At 38.2% G+C, this 19,291-nt stretch overlaps 1 protein-coding gene across 1 annotated transcript in view; it reads left to right on the top strand.

The window, feature by feature from the left end:
- Window positions 1-19,291, top strand: part of BMP5 (bone morphogenetic protein 5) — a 135,138-nt gene that overhangs the window by 106,682 nt on the left and 9,165 nt on the right. Inside the window, exon 4 of the mRNA XM_053603457.1 lies at window positions 4,839-5,033. Coding sequence (XP_053459432.1) covers window positions 4,839-5,033 — 195 coding nt within the window. The remainder of the gene's footprint in view (window positions 1-4,838; window positions 5,034-19,291) is intronic.

Here is a 19,291-nt window from a genome sequence, read left to right on the forward strand (position 1 = left end):
TCCAACCTCAATTACAACAAAATTTAGTCGTTCAGATTCCCAGCTTCACAACTTTTCTCTTGACTCCTGTATGAAGAGAATAATTTCTTGAGAAGACACCAGCCCCACCCTCTTTATTCACTCTTTAGTTAACAAAACTGTGAAATAAATTTCCCATATATGTGCTTCTCAGATTGTTTCTCTTATCTATATGTGCACAATAATTCTGAGGCAAAAACAAGATGGCAAAACAAGATACATAGTTCTAAGAAAAGCTTTTCAGATGCAAAGATTTAATGAGTATTTTTGTTGTTGTTGTTGTTAAATGCAAAATGACAGTATCTACCCAAATTCCAAACTTTGGACTCCTGTAATTGTTGTCCTTACCCCCTCCACGATACACATACCGGGAGTGATTTGGCACAAACAGTATTTCTTTGAGTCTGGCTGCTACCAGTCAGATCACTGCAATGCTGTTAAATCCTTCGAAGAACCTTTCCACTCCCTGCTCTGCTGTCTCTTCTCTCCCATTTGTCTGGCAGAATATGAGTGTCTTTAAGTTTGAACAGCTACCAGCAAACAAGTTTTTTATCTCCTGTAATCATCCCACCCGTTTAGTGGGTTATATCCCTACCTTCTTTCCAGTGCGGATATTGATTCTTAGATATCATACAAGGACATTTTTCTCTTGCTTTTAAGGCAACCTCATCCTATCACCAGCACTGTTTCTTTACTGTTGTGGTTTGAGGTGCACATTAAATCTTCCAACTGAGACTGGTGCTCTGTTCGCCTTTGAGCTGCTACACTCACTGAAGCCAGTGTTGATGCTGCTACAGGGGATAATCTTGGAACTCCTTCCGTTGTTGCTGTCCTGACCCAGTGCGGCACTGCTTTGAAGCCACTCCACTGAGGGAGAGAACATCTTTCTTCCCCACTTACGTCACTCTGCTAATCAAGTTCAAGTAGTATTACTTTGTCCTCTCAGTGTTTCATAGACGTTGGGTCCCCTTCGTTTCTAGGAGATAGACATGCATCCGTCCATGGGTGCTATGCCGGAAGTAACCCTAAGGAATACACTCAAAAAAAAAAAAAAAAGCCACTGCCTCCTCATGTTCCCTGGAAACCTGCTCTGAATCTCTGCTTCAGGAGCTCACCTTTTCCTTAAGATGACTTCTTGCCCCCCCCCCCCCGCCCCACAGGAAATTGCTCAATCTTCATTCAAATACAAGGCTGGTGAATTAAACCCATCAGTGTTCTAGCTGTGCTTAGTTGTGTCTGAATCCTGGGGTGACTAAGCTTGTGCTCACGTTGGTACCCTTATCATCCTTTATTTTACTGCTTCTTTCTTTACCCCACCGAATTTTCATTTCCATTGCGTATTCAATGCTCAATCATATATATACAATATGATATGATATATCACATATAAATAAACATATACAAATATGAAAACATATACAAATAGAAAACTAGAAACCACTCAACATAAGGATCAGCTTTAAAAAGTAAGTTAATGATAATACACACACCTGTACAGGCTTCCTAAACTAAAATGCTTTAGGTAGATTTCTTTATATTACCTTAGTAATACCTAAAATATACTGTACCTTTAATAATAGAATTCAGAACGTTCAAATAAATTTTACAAAGAATTCACTCTTTTAAATACAGACAATAAAGTTCCTGTAAGCATTTCTAACAAAAATAGCTGCACATTCAATAGGTTTAGTCAACATAATCAGTGTAGGTGTACAGTGTCTGAGAAGTAGGTCAAATAATTAAGGCTTCCAAGGTGTAGCTCAAGACCAAGTGTAACTGAGCAAGCATTAACCTGAGGAATCTTAAAAGTCATCTCATTGCTAAAGTAAAAAGGAAACCAAAAGGCAACTCAATAATATTGAAAGTTATTTTAAAGGGAATTCACATTGGTTTGAAGGGTACTTCGCTTCACACACAATATCCATCTTCGTAAAACCCAAGAAACCCATATTTGTAACATGCATATATCTTTACAGTTTTGAGAACATAAATCTTTAGAGCCGTATTTTTTTTTCTCCACCGATAAAAATTAAAATATTGAAAGTCTTTGGCATAATAATAAAAGCAACAATCTTGCAAAACAAAGGAAACTTGAAACTTTGTGTTATATGCTTATTCAACCATAAAGGTGTCGGTGTGTTTCCCAATGAATACAAAACTAATTTTATCCTATTCCATTTGGGAACATCTTGCAGCAACCTATTTCAGTATTAGAAAGATCGTATATTACAAATGATCTGTGCCGTCATCAGTGCATACAAGTAAAAATTTAGTTCCTGTTAAATTAACACTTCATTAAAATATCAAAAGAAAAGCTTGGATGAATACTTTTTATGTTGTACCCCAAGACAGAAAAAAAAAATTAAAAAGTTTGAAAAACCGATTGTCAGTTATTCTAGTCTATAACAGTTAAGTTTCTCGGGTCTTTTTTTTTTTTTCTTTTGCTGAGCTCTCTGTCACTGGAAACATCTTAAACCAATTTCAAGTGCCACACCTGAATAAACATGTTGTAAAAGTGTTTATGTATTGAAGTGGGTCAGTTCAAGGTATGGTATTTGGCTGGGACTTCTAATTTCTCTTTTTACAGCGAAAGGGCTGCCAGAAGGAGGAAGTCTGAGCTGAATTAATACATTTGTTATAGTGGAAGTAGAATGGAAACTGCTCTGACCACAAATCAAACTGCCTCTTTCATTTATGCCAGTGATAGAGTTTTTCTAAGAAATATAGACCCTGGCATGGAGCCTCTGTAAGTTTGCATTTAAAAGAGAAACCTAGATGCTTATTTGTTTAAGGTTTACTGCTTTGATTATTTGTAAGTCCTTTTTCTTGTGAGACTGAGCGTAGTGGCATTTGTGAGGTGGAGGACCATTTTAATACTTATAGGAATTGGGTAAGTTTTCCCAGTATGCTGTAGAACAATCATGGAGGACACCTATGCTGTCTGGGTTGATGCAGGCTTTTCGTTTTGTTATCAATATCTCCACATTTAAAGGACCTCTGTGTCCCTTTCAACAGCTGCACAGCCTCACACGGCACAGTCTCATTTTCTGACGGTAGAAGGTCTCTGTACAATACAAGTATACACAAAAGTGTTTATGCTGCCAAAATAAATTTTGTTAAGAGCAAGGGTTTATTTGCTAAAATGCCAATGATGCTGTTTCAGGGACTTGTTTTCCTTTTCTTTCTTTTAAGGTGGTTTGGGTCTTATAATGGATTGAGGTTGCTCCACAGCCTTTGCTGAATAAATATTTTAAGAAACCATGCACATCTCTCATGGGGCAAGCCAGAGTCAATCACACACATATTTCCAACTTCTTTCTCTATTACCCTTAAAGATCAGTAACTTCTGCATCTCGGTTAGAAACTTTGCCTAAGTTTTGAGTAATTCTCAAGTAAATTTACAAATTCAGGTTACATAGTTCATCTTCTTTGAGTGATTTTCAAGTTATCAGGTATCAGAGTTTTCTTTTTTCACGTATGTGCATAAATGTATGATGTTTGGTGATTATTTTACATGAAAAGAAGCTAATGAAAGTAAATTATACAACAGGGAGAATAGTAATGCCTAACTCCTAGGTCGTTGGTGGAATCAAATTAAATAATGCATGAGAAACACTTAGAAAAATGCCTAGCAAATACATAGCAAGCATTTCAAACATATAAGACATGGTTACAATTGCATGTATTATTATTACTCCTCCCATGGAGGTAGTAATAATCAACATCAACTTTATCAACATCGACTTCTAGTCTGTAGGGCACCTTGGCTTCTAACTCATTCCTGTACCAGTCCTCGTTGTAGTCCTCCTCTTTGATACACCACCACCTCGATGGGCCCAGAAAGTTCTGAGATGTACACTGAATTAGAGGCAAAGATTAGTTTCAATCTCATTTGGATTTTTTCCCTCCATTCTGAGAATCTCCAGCCTTTCTCTTTCATCTCTTCTGAAGTCCTTTCCATAACATTTGGGTGTATCAAAACTTAGAGGGGAAGGGTTTCTGAAATTTCCATATTTACTTCTTATTGAGAATTAACTGGGCCTTACAACAGACTTTCATCCCCATAGAGGGCTTCCAGAATGACCTGTGAAGAACTTGAAATAAAGCCCCAGCTTCTTACAAGGGTACATGTGAAACTTAGTAAATGCAGAATATAAATGTCTTAACACAATAACTAAGAAAATGCCAGGAAGGCTATGTTAACCAGTGTGATGAAAATATTGCAAATGGTCTATAAAACCAGTGTATGGTGCCCCATGATCGCATTAATGTACACAGCTATGATTTAATAATAATTAAAAAAAAAAAAAAAAAGGCCCAGCTTTGTAAGGTTTGCTGAGCTCTAGTCCCAGGTGCAGGGGGAAAAGGCTATCAGCGTTCATTAACACTTGAAAGGCTTAAAATAGGCTGGAGAAAGGAGAAACACTGCTGGGCATTTAGCTTTTATCACTTAGAGGAAAAGTAGAGGTCATTTAGAGCAGAAGAGCCCACAGCTAATATTTTAAAAATTGTTGTTTAACGCAGCCATTTCCAGTCTGATGAGCAGTCAAACCTTTCCATTCATAGGATTCTCAACTTCAAGGAGAGTGAAAGCAGCTGGAGGGTATTCTGTGGTGGAAGAGTGATGTGCAAGGAAAAAACCATGTAGAGATCATTTTCTGTAATAGTGAACGTCCATGTTTATAAGCGTCTTCACTTGTAAGGAAAACTTCCTTTCAAACTTGTCTGTGTTTCCAAATACCCTCAGAATTCATTCCTTCCTTCTGCAGGTAAACGCCCTTTCTTTTTTACAAACCAAGAGCTTGTGCGTTTTGTTGCAGGACGCAGTATCAACGTGAAGTCCGCTGGTCTTGTGGGAAGACACGGGCCTCAGTCAAAACAGCCTTTCATGGTGGCCTTCTTCAAGGCAAGTGAGGTTCTTCTTCGATCTGTGAGAGCAGCCACCAAACGGAAAAATCAAAACCGCAATAAATCCAGCTCTCATCAGGACTCCTCCAGAGTGTCCAGTGTTGGAGGTAAGATAAGATCTGAGCGGCCTTTGTGCAGAGAGAGTTATGGGGTCCTATGTTGCAGATCAAGTAGTCCCAATAAATTTCCTCTCTGCGTACGCCTTCATAGGGCACATTAAATCTTTCAGTCCTGTGTTTTCAGCATCCCAGAAAGTTTCATCAGTGAATCACTCAGTAATTCATTTTACAATAAGTATGACTTGCCTTTATATGTTGAAAGATTCAGTTCAAATTAAAATCAAGCTGGCAGTAATACAATTAGGAGATGGCTAGATCAACAAAATCTAGCCAAAAACAAACTGCACAACCTGTTGAGGTCAGTTCCCCAGGGCCTCTCAAAGATGAACAGTCAACCAGGTAAATTCGGCATAAAATTACTCTCTTTAGTACTTAAATCAGTACACGTGGATTATGTACTTCAATTTTGTTACTGAAAATAGCAGTAGGGTAAATAGTATGATTATCCTACTGGTAAACAAAATGATAATTAACGTAATATTGACATTTTCACGAATTACTTGGAAGGCTATTACCCAGAAGTTTTGCTTTCGGTGTATGTCTGTGCAATGTGTATGTAAAGTCTTTCAACAAAATAGTACAAATGCACGATTGACCTCAAAGTACCTGTCTTTCATCTCTTCATTGATAGAGAGATAAATTTGCAATTGATCAGCATTTAAGCACAAAAATCCAGAATAACTTAATCATATTATTTATACCAAGATGTACCTTGTTTAGTTCAGGATGAAAACAAGTGTTCTTTGATGAAACTAATGTCTACTATAGTCCAGGAAATTATTTCTTAGCTGTAAAAGATAAACTCAAAGGGAGTAATTTATCCTGGAACATTCAAATTTGGTACAACCATTCTTGTTTTTTTGTAAAATATATATTCTGTGCTAATAGCCACCATAGGCCTAGAACTCTGCCAGGCACGACAGATGAGCTGGGGCACAAAAGAGACACGGTTCCTGCATATGGTATTTCTGCAAATTAGAATTCTAATTTCACACAGCCTTAGCCATCTTTCCTATACGCTTCACTTTTCCCCAGGTCACTTGAACATGACAGATCACACAGTAGCTATTTATTACTCAAGCATGTATGATGAGATGATTATAAATCAAGCAAAAGACATAATTTCTAGTTGTGTTTGTTTTTTTGTCTGAGAGTCTTAAAAAAATACCAAGTGGAATTGACTGTAGCCTTCCTAAAGTGTAGGCACCAGGAAAGTCATGTTAGAAACCATTTTTTTTTTTTTTTTTTTTTGCTATGTCTAGCAACAGAAGCAAGAGGGAATTGCCTTATACTGAAGTAAATGCTCCTTACAAAGACATGGCTTAAAATAATTTTCCAACAAAGAAATTTAATCATCCTTTTCACTTGAAAGGAAAACATGATATGAGTGCCTTATAACAAAGCTATTTTGTAAAGATCTTCACAAGATATTTAGTTTGGCAAAACGTTGTAATTACTTAATATGAAAGATGGAGAAAAATAACTTTCTAAGACCTTTTCTTCCTTGTAAATACTAGCCTGTCAAGGTTGTATATTTTTCTTTTCATGTAGAATGGTTCTAAATTTGGTTGAAATGTTTTTAATTTAATGTCACAGACTGCATTAAAAAAGAGGGTTTGCAAAACTTTGAATAAAATAGTAAATAATTTTTGAGGAAATTACAAAGGGAAAAGTATAAGTCCCATATTTATTATTAGAGCTCATAATGACTCTGGCAGAGGCGCTCTAGTGACTGAAGTCATCAAAGTCTTTTTCCCTATTGGTTAACTCTATTTATCTTCTCTTCCTGACCACAAGTAACAAATGTACTCCTATAACCAGAGATGGATAAAACACATGGCACAGAAATCCCATAACTTTTCACCAGTTTCCTAGCACCATTTAGAGTACAAAATTATTCTAATATAGACCAATATTTTCTTTTTAAAAGTTTGTCATTGGCAACTGTTTCTGTGAAATATGTGGTAGATGGTTTTGGAGTGTGTTCATATTTTGATAATAAGGAGAAAGAAAGTAGCTGGTTTGTGTCTGTGAGACTTAACCTTTCAATAGGTAGTAATCAGGCCAACTGGGAAAAGCCTCCTAGGATTTTAAAAGACAGGGTTTTAAGGAAAGGGTATGCTAATATAAACAGAAAATGTGATACTTAGGAGACTTGAAATGCTAGGGAAAATTTAAAATTATCCAAATATAAATAATAAATGGTATCAAAGTACCAGGCTTTTACTATGAAGTCCTGTGGAAAGGTTCCATGGCTCAGAAAGGGCAAAGTTGGAGCTGGAGTCAGGGAGGAGAGTGATAGTAGATATTTGTCTGGTTGTTGATTTTTTTCCCCCAAAGTACATCAAGGAATGTTGAAAGTCTCAGTTTGTGCAGGAGAATTAAAACCCAGGGCATTTTTGTTGTCTTAATTCCATTCTTCCTTATTCCAAGGACTCTTTCCGACTAGGTTCCCAGCGTTCTCTCTTTCTTCCGTACTCCTGTGTAAGAGCCTAGAAGAGTGTCCAGCAAAAGAAAGGAGCCTCTAAAATACCTGTTGAATAAATGAATGTGTTGGCCGCATAGGAAAAACTTACTTCCTCTCTCAGATGAACATAGAACTATTACTCCCAGGTTTCCTGAAGAAACTGCCGCTTCTTGTTTCTCTTCAAATTTTGCCAGAAGGTTGAACAGACACCTTAGGGGACCTATTTCCTGTTTTGTGTTGAGGCAGCAGAATGGATGTTTCTTTGAATTAAGTATGGGAAGGAAAGAAATGGATGCAAGAGCTAAATTTTAATAAATCTCTTCACAAGATATCAAGGTAATAGGTTGATAAGATTGTTTAAAAACCTACGGAATATGCTGCTATTCTAGGTATTAAAGAATCGAGTGCAGGTATACCTCGTTTATTGTGCTGTGCCTTGTATATCACAGATGTGTTTTTTTGCAAATTGAAGGTTTGTGACAACCTGGTGTTTGAGCAAGTCAATTGACACCATTTTTTCAACAGCATTTGCTCACTTTGTTTCTGTGTCTACTTTGGTAATTCTCACAATATTTCAATTTATTATTATTATCATATACGTTACGGTAATCTGTGATCAGTGATTTTAATTGTGATCAGTAATTAGTAATCAGTTATTAGTAATCTGTGATCAGTGATTTTAATTGTTTTGTTGCTGCCAAAAATATGCCCATGTAAGATGGCAAACGTAAAACCTGTGTGTATTCTGACTGTTCTACCAACCAACTGGCTGTTATGACTGTTATTCCTCCTCTTTCCCTCTCCTCAGGTCTCCCTCATCCTTGAGATACAACAATATTGAAATTAGGCCAATTCGTACAATAGTTTCTAGGTGTTCAAGTGAAAGGAAGAGTCACAGGTGTCTCCCTTTAAATCCAAAGCTAGAAATGATTATGCTTAGTGAGGAAGTCATGTCAAAAGCCAGACAAAGGCCTTTGAGGAAGTCAGCCCAAATCCAGGCCTCTAGCTCCACATGGTAGCTGTGTTATGAATGCAACATTCCCGTAAGCCCAGGCCTAATCCAGAGCAAGGCCTAACTCTCTTCCATTGTATGAAGACTGAGAGAGGTGAGGAAGCTGTTGGAAAAAAGACTGAAGCTGGCAAGAGGTTGGTTTAAGAAAGAAGCCATTTCCACAACATCAATCCAAGGTGAAGCCCCAGTGTTGCTGCAGCGAGTTATCCAGAACCTCAGCTAAGATACTTACTGCTGTGTCCACACTAAACAAGGCAGAAGAGTTCTATTGGGAGATGATGATGCCTCTAAGACTTAGAGCCAGCAAGAAGTCAATGGCTGACTTCAAAGCTCCAGGGACAGACTGACTCTCTTAGAGGGGCAGATGCAACTGGCCACTTCAAGTTGAAGCCAACACTTACATACAATTCTGAAGATCCCAGGGCCCTTAAGAATTTTCCTAAATCTGGCCATGGGGTGGGTCCATGAAGACATCGCATTTGTTACCAATGGAGACCTGAGCTGGGTGCTTCCCGGCGTCAGTCTGGAGCCCACACTGCAGGCCCCGGGCCAGAAGGCCCATCATCTCAGCCCTGGGTCTTGCACCCGCTCTGTAGAGGAGGGAAGACGAGCAAGGGGGCTCCAAGTCCAGTCGGCCTCTGGTCTTCAAGAGGGAGAAGGCAGCCCTGAGAGTGAGGGCAGGGCGGGAGGGAAGAGCGAGCAGCCTTGGAGGAGCCCAGCCAAGTGCCAACACCCGAGACCTCTGGCAGGTAACAGGGAAGCAAGACCGGAACACAACCACAACCACCGAGGGGCAGACTCACAAATCTGCACGAGGAAGAAGAGGAGAGTGCCTCACGGGGGTCCTCAGAGGAGGCTCAGTGACCTGCGTCCGGCTCCCTCGCCAAGAATCGGAGGCTTCTCTCTGTTCTGTAACACTGGCCTGCCCTTCTGGTCAGGCTCCTCCATCACTGCCCCCTCCACCCCTTTCCAGCCCCTGGCCTGCCGGCACCTCCACATTGCAGAGCAGCCGGCTGTGCAGGTCCCCTGGAGTCCACAGTGGGAGCAGCTTTACCCTGGCCTGCGCTCCCAGCCACCCCCAGCCCATGCACACACTTGCTCTGCTGGACAAGGCTAACGTCCAGTCCCAGTTAGCCTGCTGGGCGCCAGCTGCATCCTCACTCCCATGGTCATGGCACGTAGCTCTCTGGGCTCTGACGACACGGTTTACTAAATATTTTAAGTCCACTGTTGAGACCGAGTTCTCAGTAAAAGAAAGATTCTCTTAAAAATATTACTGCTCATTGACAGACATCTGGTAAACCAAGGGCGCGATGCGGGTAGACGGAATTCATGTTGTTTTCACGCTTCCTAGCACAACGTCCATTCTACGACACGAGGATCGAGGATTAATTTTGACTTTCAAGTTTTATTGCTTTCAAAAAGCTTATTTTGTTAGGCTATAACTTCCACAGATAGCTATTGCCCTCATGGACCTGGGCAAAGTAAATTGAAAACTTTCTGGAAAGGATTCATCATTCCAGATGCCATCAAGCACACTGGTGATTCATGGTAGAAAGTCCAAATACCAACACTAACAGGGGTTTGGAAAAAGTTGGAACTAAGCCTCATGGATAACTTTGAGGTGGTTCAAGACTCCAGGGAAGCAACTGCAGATGTGAGGGAACTAGAATTAGAAGGGGAGCTTGAAGATAAGATTAAATTAGGGTAACCTTATGCTGTGAGTGATACTTCACTGGACGAGAAATTGCTTCTTATGGTTGAGCAAAGAGCACGTTTCTTGACATAGAAACTCATCCTAGTGAAGATACTGTGTAAATTGTTGAAATGACATTAAGGATTTAGAATATTACATAAACTTAGTTGAGAAAGTAGTGACAGGCTTTGAGAGATTTAATCCAGTTTTAAAAGAAGTTCTACACGGGCTAAAATGTTATCAAGCAGCGTCACGTGCTACAGGGAAATCTTTTGTCAAAGGAAAAGTCAATCAATTCAGCAAATTTTATTGTAGTCCTATTTTAAGAAATTGCTTCAGATACCCCAACCTTCAGCAACGACCCGCCTGATGATCAGCAGCCATCCGCATCCAGGTATGACCCCCCAGCAGCAAAAACATTACAACTTGCCGGAGACTCAGTGACTAGAGGCATAATTAGCAACGAAATGTTTTTAAATTAAAGCATGGATCTTGTTTTTTAGGTATAATCTATTGAACACGTCATAGACTATGGTACAGTATAAACGTAACTTTTATGTGCACTGGGAAAGCAAAAACATTGTTTTACCTGTGTTGTCACAGAATTCACTTTGCTGTGTTGGTCTGGAACCTAAGTCGTAGTGTCTCTGAGGTAAGCCTGAATGAAGAATTAAAGAACCAACAGAGCAAATGACAAGCCCTGCCTCATGAAAGAACTGCTGTTAAATAAAATAGATTGCAGTCTTTAACAGTGGATCCTGTGGTAGTCCTGCTTTGAACCATGGTGATTTCTTAGAGCAGGTCTTTCAGACACCAATGTTCCTCATTATAGGATTATGTCCCAATACACATTGAAAATTAAAAATACTATAAGTTGAAATGTATTTAATACATCTAACCTAGTGAACATCATAGCTTACTGTAGCCTACCTTAAACATGCTCTGGATACCTTACTGGCTTATAATTAGGCAACATTTTTTAACACGAATCTACTTCATAATAAACTCATGTAATTTATTGGACATGACTGAAAGTGAAAGGCAGAATGAACGTGTGGATACTCAGGGATTGTTTCTACTGACTGCATATTGCTTTTGCACCATGGTGAAGTTGAAAAATCTTAAGTCAACCTATCATTGAGTCTGGGACCCATTGTAGTTAATAAAATGGAAACATTTCGCATTTATTCTCAACGTGGATAGGCACTATCTCTTGACTGATAGATAAAATGCAAATTCATGCCTCTTGGAATAATAGATAGTAATAAAAAAAGAAAACACAATTGGATTTATGTCTTCGGGATTTTTTTATTGTACAGTTAACATAGATTTTAGTCATTTAAAGCTGATAAAATCATAAATAATGCAAAAGTTCTTCCTTATTCACCTGCTCCATCCACGATAGATCACTCCGTTACACTGATGTTAGCATGGTACCAACCTTTTTCTCCGTACATACTTTTCTCCTGAGAGACTGTATTTTGATTCTATACTTTTTATTATATGAATGTTATATTTTACATATTTTAAAAAATGATGTTTAGCAAGCTTTCAAATAGAGTGGCCTCATGATTTTCGACTGTTGCAACATATTTAGTAAAATTAGCATGAGTTTATCTAATCATAATCATGCCAGGAAAGACATTTTGGTTGTTTCTAAATTGGTACTCTCAATATAAGTGCCATACTGGAAATCCTGCAATAATGTGCATTAAGACCATTTCTGATCCACGTGCTTTCTATAGCAGTTAACACTAAAAGCCGATAGCTGTTTCTTGAATAATGCATCATTTTGAAAATTCCTCCTAAAACAATTATTCTGGTGCATGTAAATTTGTGGCTAGCAAGTTTTATCTATCTATCTGTACATTTATGTACTTGTCATTTATCATTAAATATCGGCTCCACAATTTATAATTTGTATAACGTTGGCCAAGACATGTTAAGTCTGTCTGCTTCTGTTTCCTCATGCGTAACTGGGGTTGTTAATAATACCTGCCTCCCACTAGCCTCACAGAGTAGAATTACATGAGTTGTGAGGATTAAATGAGTTGTTATCCTCACAACTCATGTAATTCTACTCTGTGAGGCTAGTGGGAGGAGAACTTAGAACACTGGTTCACGAAGAATGCTCATTTCAGGTCATTGCCATTATCGTTGTCATTTTTGAAATGACTTTAGTTTGGTTTTTCAGAACTGGTACATAAGGAATTCAGACGTCAGAGAATGCTGGAAACTTATTAAAGCTTAAAAGCTCAAAGTTTCAAAAGATTTCCAAAGTAAGAGGAATTTTGGAGTCTTACTTTAATTTGGCTAATCTATATGAATGATTAAGTACGTGATTTTTTAAAAAGGTTTGCCAATATACCTGAAGGCATAGTGACTATTTTCAAGTCTCTCTCTAGAGAGAATCTACAGGGAGACTATATCTGGGTAAAATTTCTTATAAAGTAACATTTATTCACTATTAAATAAACATATATACTTGCCAGGCACAATATTAACTACATGCTAATTAAAGAAAGATGGCATAGGGATTTTGCTTCTTAAAAAAGCACTTTCGTAGATAATGGGAAAGACATGCACATTCGTAATTACTGGGTGCTAAATTCTATTAGGATAGGTATGAGATGATTTGAGAATAGTTAAGATAGATCCTCTAGATAGCACCAAGGCATGGCCCAAAACACTTCATGAGGGAATTATATGATGAAGAACAGACATTCTCCAGAAATGGAAATGTGGATAGAAACATTTCAGATGTATGTTCGTAGTTGTAAAGCCACGTGCCAGTGTTGAATGGCTAGGTTATGCAACCATTCTTACATAAGAGGAGGGTGATAAAAACTAGAAAATTATGCAGAGGCCACATCATAAAAGGCAGAGTATGGGTTGGTATGGAGTTGTGATGTCTTCATGTAGGCAATTGGAAAAAGGAGAGCCATAATCAGACAAGCATTTTAAAAAGTGAAATCTGGCAGCAGAGAGCAGAATGGGATGCCAAGAAAGGAGCCAGAAAGCTCAAATAGTAATTAGAGTCCAGTACAATACTCAAAGCAATGAAGATCAAAGACTGCGGTGGGAGTAGGGACGAACACGTGGTGGGGCGGGCAGGGGGCAGGCGTGCTGATGGGTGGAAAGGAGTCTGGAGAGGGGAGTATCAGGAATAAGTAGGTATGGAGGAAACAGGTATAGCTGTGGGTCAAATTGGATGCAGCATGAGGCTGACAAACGCCACAAGAACAAAGAAAGATGGAAAATGCCAAGATGGAGGCTCTTGGGGGAACATCAACACTACAGGTACAGGGAAAGGACAAAAGAGGTCGAGGAATTGTGGTCAGAGAGGTTGGAGGGGAGCAGGAATAAAGCATTATTTTAGAATTCAAAGTTACCATCAGAGGACATTGAGAAAGTATGAAGTAACCGAGAATGTGACGGGCTTTTAATAGGTTACCTTGACTAGAAAACCGAAATGGGTCCAGAGCATGAGGTCAGAGGGAGACCTAGTGGTATGGAAGCATCTGGGGGAACTGTTACTTAGAGATACCTGGGGGGCAGTTGGAAATTTAGGTTTGTAGATAGAGTTTTATATCCAGGAGCTCTTTCTGGGGTGAGGCTGTTCATTGTGTCATCCTCAGGGATACTTTGCTGAGCAGAATCATGCAAACATATCAGATATTTATTATTTTGTGGTATTTTTGTGTCACATATTTGCACCTACTTGAATGCAAAATTATACAGATATCCCTACACAGATAAATAATAGTAATTACTACTAGGTTGTACATAAATCCAGTAGAGTAATTCATTGAGTATGGAAGATAGTGATTAAGCTTGAGTAGCAATAGCATTTTAAGCCCCTCCCCATCTTTGGGTAGAATTATTATTCATATGGGTGTTTAGCACAAATTTCTCCACCCTCCAGGCCATATCAAAAGTTACTTTATTGTAGCATCATTCCTTTTTTTTTTTTTTTACCTCTTATACCTTTATTTTTTTGTCATTTTCACATTCTCCTTTCTTCTTTGGGAACTAAGAGTGAGCAAGCTAACATCTCTTTTGCATTGAAGCAGCGAGTCTCATCAGATTTGGCTCGTTGAAGCTGTTATGTTTATTTGTTTAGTTCTACATCTGGCTTTTCTTCCCTAACATAAATATGTCTCTATTTTAGATTGCAAAGAAGCTAATACTATGTTTTAAAGAAAAAGAAACCAATGTTGATCCGTGGGCCTTGTTGGAATTGATTGATTGCCTGTTGTCCCCTTTACAATGAGGCTCGCTCATGTTTATTCACTTATTTTATCAGAACTGGTGCAGAATTTTAAAACTCTATGCATATCAGAAGTTTGTATTTATGAATACATAATAATTGTAAACATGTATAGGATACATGTTATATTTGATGGTTGCCACAATGTGTATTGAACTAATTAGGGTAGTTAGGATGTCCATCACATCAAATACTTACTGTTTCTTTGTGTTGGGAATGTTCTTCATCTTCTCATTTAGTTATTTTGAAATACACAATGAATTATTATATGTGTATGTGCTATTAAATGTTAGAACTTAATTCTTCTACCTTACTGTATTTTTGGACGCATTAACCAACCTCTCTCTCTCTTTTTTTTTTTTTTTTTTTTTTTTGCAGTTTGTGCCTGGGGCTCGGTTTGAACCCGCCACCTCCGGTATATGGGGCTGGCACCCTACTCTTTTGAGCCTCAGGCACCACCCAACCAACCTCTCTTAATCTTTTCCTCCCTCTGCACTTCTGGCATTTAGTAACCATCTACTCTCTACCTCCATGAGATAAACTTTTTTTTTTTTTTTGAGTCAGAGTCCCACTATATCGCCCTTAGTAAAGTGCTATGGCATCACAGCTCACAGCAACCTCAAACTCTTGGACCTAAGCAATTCTCTTGCCTCAGCCTCCCAAATAGCTGGGACTGCAGCCACAATGCCTAGCTATTTTTCTTTGTTGCAGTTGTCATTGCTGCTTAGCTGGCCGGGGCTGGGTTTGAACCTGCCATCCTCGGTGTATGTGGCTAGCACCCTTACCACTGTACTATGAGTGCCAAGCCCAGATCAACTTTTTTTAAACTCCAACAAATGAGTGAGAACATATAGTATTTGTCTTTTTGTGCTTGGTTTATTTCACTGAACGTAGTGTCCTCCAGTTCCATTCATGCTGCAATTTACAGAATTTCATTTTTTACAGTTGAGTAATATTCCATTGTCTGTGTGTACTGCATTTTTTTTTTTTACTGATTCATCGACCAATAGATGCTTACTTCCATACCTTGCAAATAGTACTGCAATTACATGAATGAGCAGATAACTCTTTGATATACTAGTTTTCTTTCTTTTAGCTATATACCTGGCAGTGGAATTCTTGGATCATATGGTAGATCTATTTTTACATCTTTTTAGCCCACTGCATACTGTTTTCAACACTGGTTTTTACTAATTTACATCCCTACCAACAGTGTACCAGCATTCCTCTTTTTCTACATTCAGGATATGTAAAATAAAATACGTAGAGGCAAAATAAATATTTACCACTTTTTGCCTCTATGTATTTTATTTTGTTTTCATTTTTTATTATAAGACACAATAATGTTTACAATCAAAATTTAAACAAACATTAAACATATGCTCTTAGTACAAATTGACCACAATGACTTTCATAAAGTAGTTAACATTATTTTGGCGTTGGTTTCCCAATATATTTACCATTAAGAGATAAAAATAGAAATGCTGTTTCTATCACACCTGTGTGTGATTGAGATGTGCTCCTTTACTTTTCTAGTGTTGACGGTAGCATCACATTTTTGTAATTTGTGCTATGACTCTTCATTTGTAGCCAGGTTCACCAACAGTAGAATTATGCTACTATTTCATTTTAATATCCTAAAGGCTACACCCCAGTATTTTAAAAGAAATAAATCTAATTTCCTTGCCCTTCCTCCCACGGGTTACTTTGACAACCATTTATAGTAAACCTAACAGACTTTGCTAGTTTGGGTACAACATTTACTTTACTCGGTATCCATAAATTTTTATTTCTGACGGAATAAACATATGGTCCTAAAGTTCTATGAAATCAGACTCTTGGAACCAGATTCTGTTATAAATTTCATTGCTTGTTACCTTTCTATGATATTACATTACATACATCACTTACGCTGCAAAAAACTACATGGATAGAACAGATATGTTTTGACCTTGAAGTTTTATTTTCTTTATTTTTTTACAAACATGGAATTCAAATACCCACATATATAATTTACAACTTTTCACGTATAGTTATATGTGTTATTGACTACAATGGCTTTATTTGTATTTAGTGTTTTCAATTAAGATGAAGAAGAATGAATAACTATTTATTCCCATTATTATCTGATGCAGGGTTGACCAAGGAGCTCATGTGTCTGTGCAGTCTGTCACCTGTTTTTGTATGGCCCACTATCTAAGAATGGTCTTTATATTTAAAAATGTTTGAAAAAAATATTATTTTGTGACATATGGAAATCATATAAAATTCAAATTTTAGTACCCATAAGTACAATTTTATTGGGATATAGACACACTCACTCACTTATGTATGGTCCATGGTTACTTTCATGCTATTGCAGCCAAGTCAAGTTGTTGCAAGGGAGACCATTTAGCCTAAAATATTGACTGTCTCTTTAAAGATATCATCTAACTCCAATGAGACTAGCCTATATCACAAAATCTCAAGACCAGAGATGTTGGCGTGGATGCGGAGAAAAGGGAACACTTCTGCACTGCTGGTGGGAATGCAAATTAATACATTCCTTTTGGAAAGATATATGGAGAACACTCAGAGATCTAAAAATAGATCTGCCATTCAATCCTGTAATTCCTCTGCTGGGCATATACCCAGAAGACCAAAAATCACAACATAACAAAGATATTTGTACCAGAATGTTTATTGCAGCCCAATTCATAATAGCTAAGTCATGGAAAAAGCCCAAGTGCCCATCGATCCACGAATGGATTAATAAATTGTGGTATATGTATACCATGGAATACTATGCAGCCTTAAAGAAAGATGGAGACTTTACCTCTTTCATGTTTACATGGATGGAGCTGGAACATATTCTTCTTAGTAAAGTATCCCAAGAATGGAAGAAAAAATACCCAATGTACACAGCCCTACTATGAAACTAATTTGGGACTCTCACATGAAAGCTATAACCCAGCTACAACTTAACAATAGGGGGAAGTGGGAAAGGGGGGGGTGGGTAGAGGGAGGGGAATCGGTGGGATCACACCTGTGGTGCATATTACAGGGGTATTTGCGAAACTTGGTAAATGTAGAATGTAAATGTTTTGGCACAGTAACTGAGATAACGCCGGAAAGGCTATGTTAACCACTGTGATAAAAATGTGTCAAATGGTTTATGAAGTGAGTGTATGATGCCCCATAATCATATCATTGTATACAGTTATGATTTAATAAAAAAATAAAAAAAAAAGTTTGCTAAACACTAGTCTAATGCATAGCTTATATGTTTCTTTCTATTTTGAAAATCAAGGAATTTATGGAATCAAACAGATACCCAAATCAATCATTCCTTTTCCTTAGAAATGATACAGGGGCGGCGCCTGTGGCTCAGTGAGTAGGGCGCCAGCCCCATATACCGAGGGTAGCAGGTTCAAGCCCGGCCTCGGCCAAACTGCAACCAAAAAATAGCCAGGCGTTGTGGCGGGCGCCTGTAGTCCCAGCTGCTCGGGAGGTTGAGGCAAGAGAATCGCGTAAGCCCAAGAGTTAGAGGTTGCTGTGAGCCGTGTGACACCACGGCACTCTACCGGAGGGCGGTACAGGGAGATTCTGTCTCTACAAAAAAAAAAAAAAAGGAATGATACAGAAAATGTATTTTTTTTAATGTTTAATGTTGAAGTACACTGGTATGTTGTTTTAAGAAAGTTAAATCTGTGTTATTATTTACATTGAGAAAGAACTTTCTCTGAAGAAGAGTTCAGAGTCTCAGATACATTCTCTTTCCTCTATTTTCCATCATTTAATTTGTTTTACTGAAGCTAATTGCACAGTAGGAGTAATGATCTAAAAGTAAGAAAAAAATACCTTGAAGTCAAAATTTAGTCATTATCTTGCTTCCTAGACTGATACTGATTTGACATGATCATGACAAGGAGGGGCCTCTATGATGGGCCCCTTTGATCTCCAATATGCCTACATTTTCATTAGAATTCGAGGATATTTAAACTGGAAGATGACACTTGAACGCAAATTTTCTTTGAAAGAAATTATTCTACTCTTTCTTTTTTTCATATTAGAAATACTCAAATTAGCTTAAATTTTAAAATGGTATTTTTTATAAAGTGTGAACTAACTCCGGAGAGAACAACAGGGAAAAATGATCTGTAAAGTACTGTGTTTCTATAGCATTTTATTTTACTCCAGATACAAGATTTGGGTTGTGCATTCATATCTAATCCTTTTAAACAATTACAAAAAGTTATGGGTATTTCAGCTTATATTCCATAATATATAATGGAAGTAATACAATTTATTTGCCTCAAATCATTTGTAGACACTATGAAGAATTTGTTTCTTTTTTTTTTTTTTTTTGTAGAGACAGAGTCTCACTGTACCACCCTCGGGTAGAGTGCCGTGGCGTCACATGGCTCACAGCAACCTCTAACTCTTGGGCTTACACGATTCTCTTGCCTCGGCCTCCCAAGCAGCTGGGACTACAGGCGCCCGCCACAACGCCCGGCTATTTTTTTGGTTGCAGTTTGGCCGGGGCTGGGTTTGAACCCGCCACCCTCCGCATATGGGGCCGGCGCCCTACTCACTGAGCCACAGGCGCCGCCCAAGAATTTGTTTCTTAATTCTTCAAATATTAATTGCCTATCATGTGCCAGGGACTTTTCCTGGCACTTGGGATACATCAGCGATTGAGGCAGAGCCAAATAAGCTTCTTGCCCCTGTGGAGATGACATTGTCATGGGAGGAAACAGACAAGAACCAATGCATGTAATAAATAAGTAAATGGCATAGCATTTCAAAAAGTGATCAAGGA

The sequence above is a fragment of the Nycticebus coucang genome, chromosome 9 (genome assembly GCF_027406575.1).
Source record: "Nycticebus coucang isolate mNycCou1 chromosome 9, mNycCou1.pri, whole genome shotgun sequence".
Classification (NCBI taxonomy): Eukaryota; Metazoa; Chordata; class Mammalia; order Primates; family Lorisidae; genus Nycticebus; species Nycticebus coucang.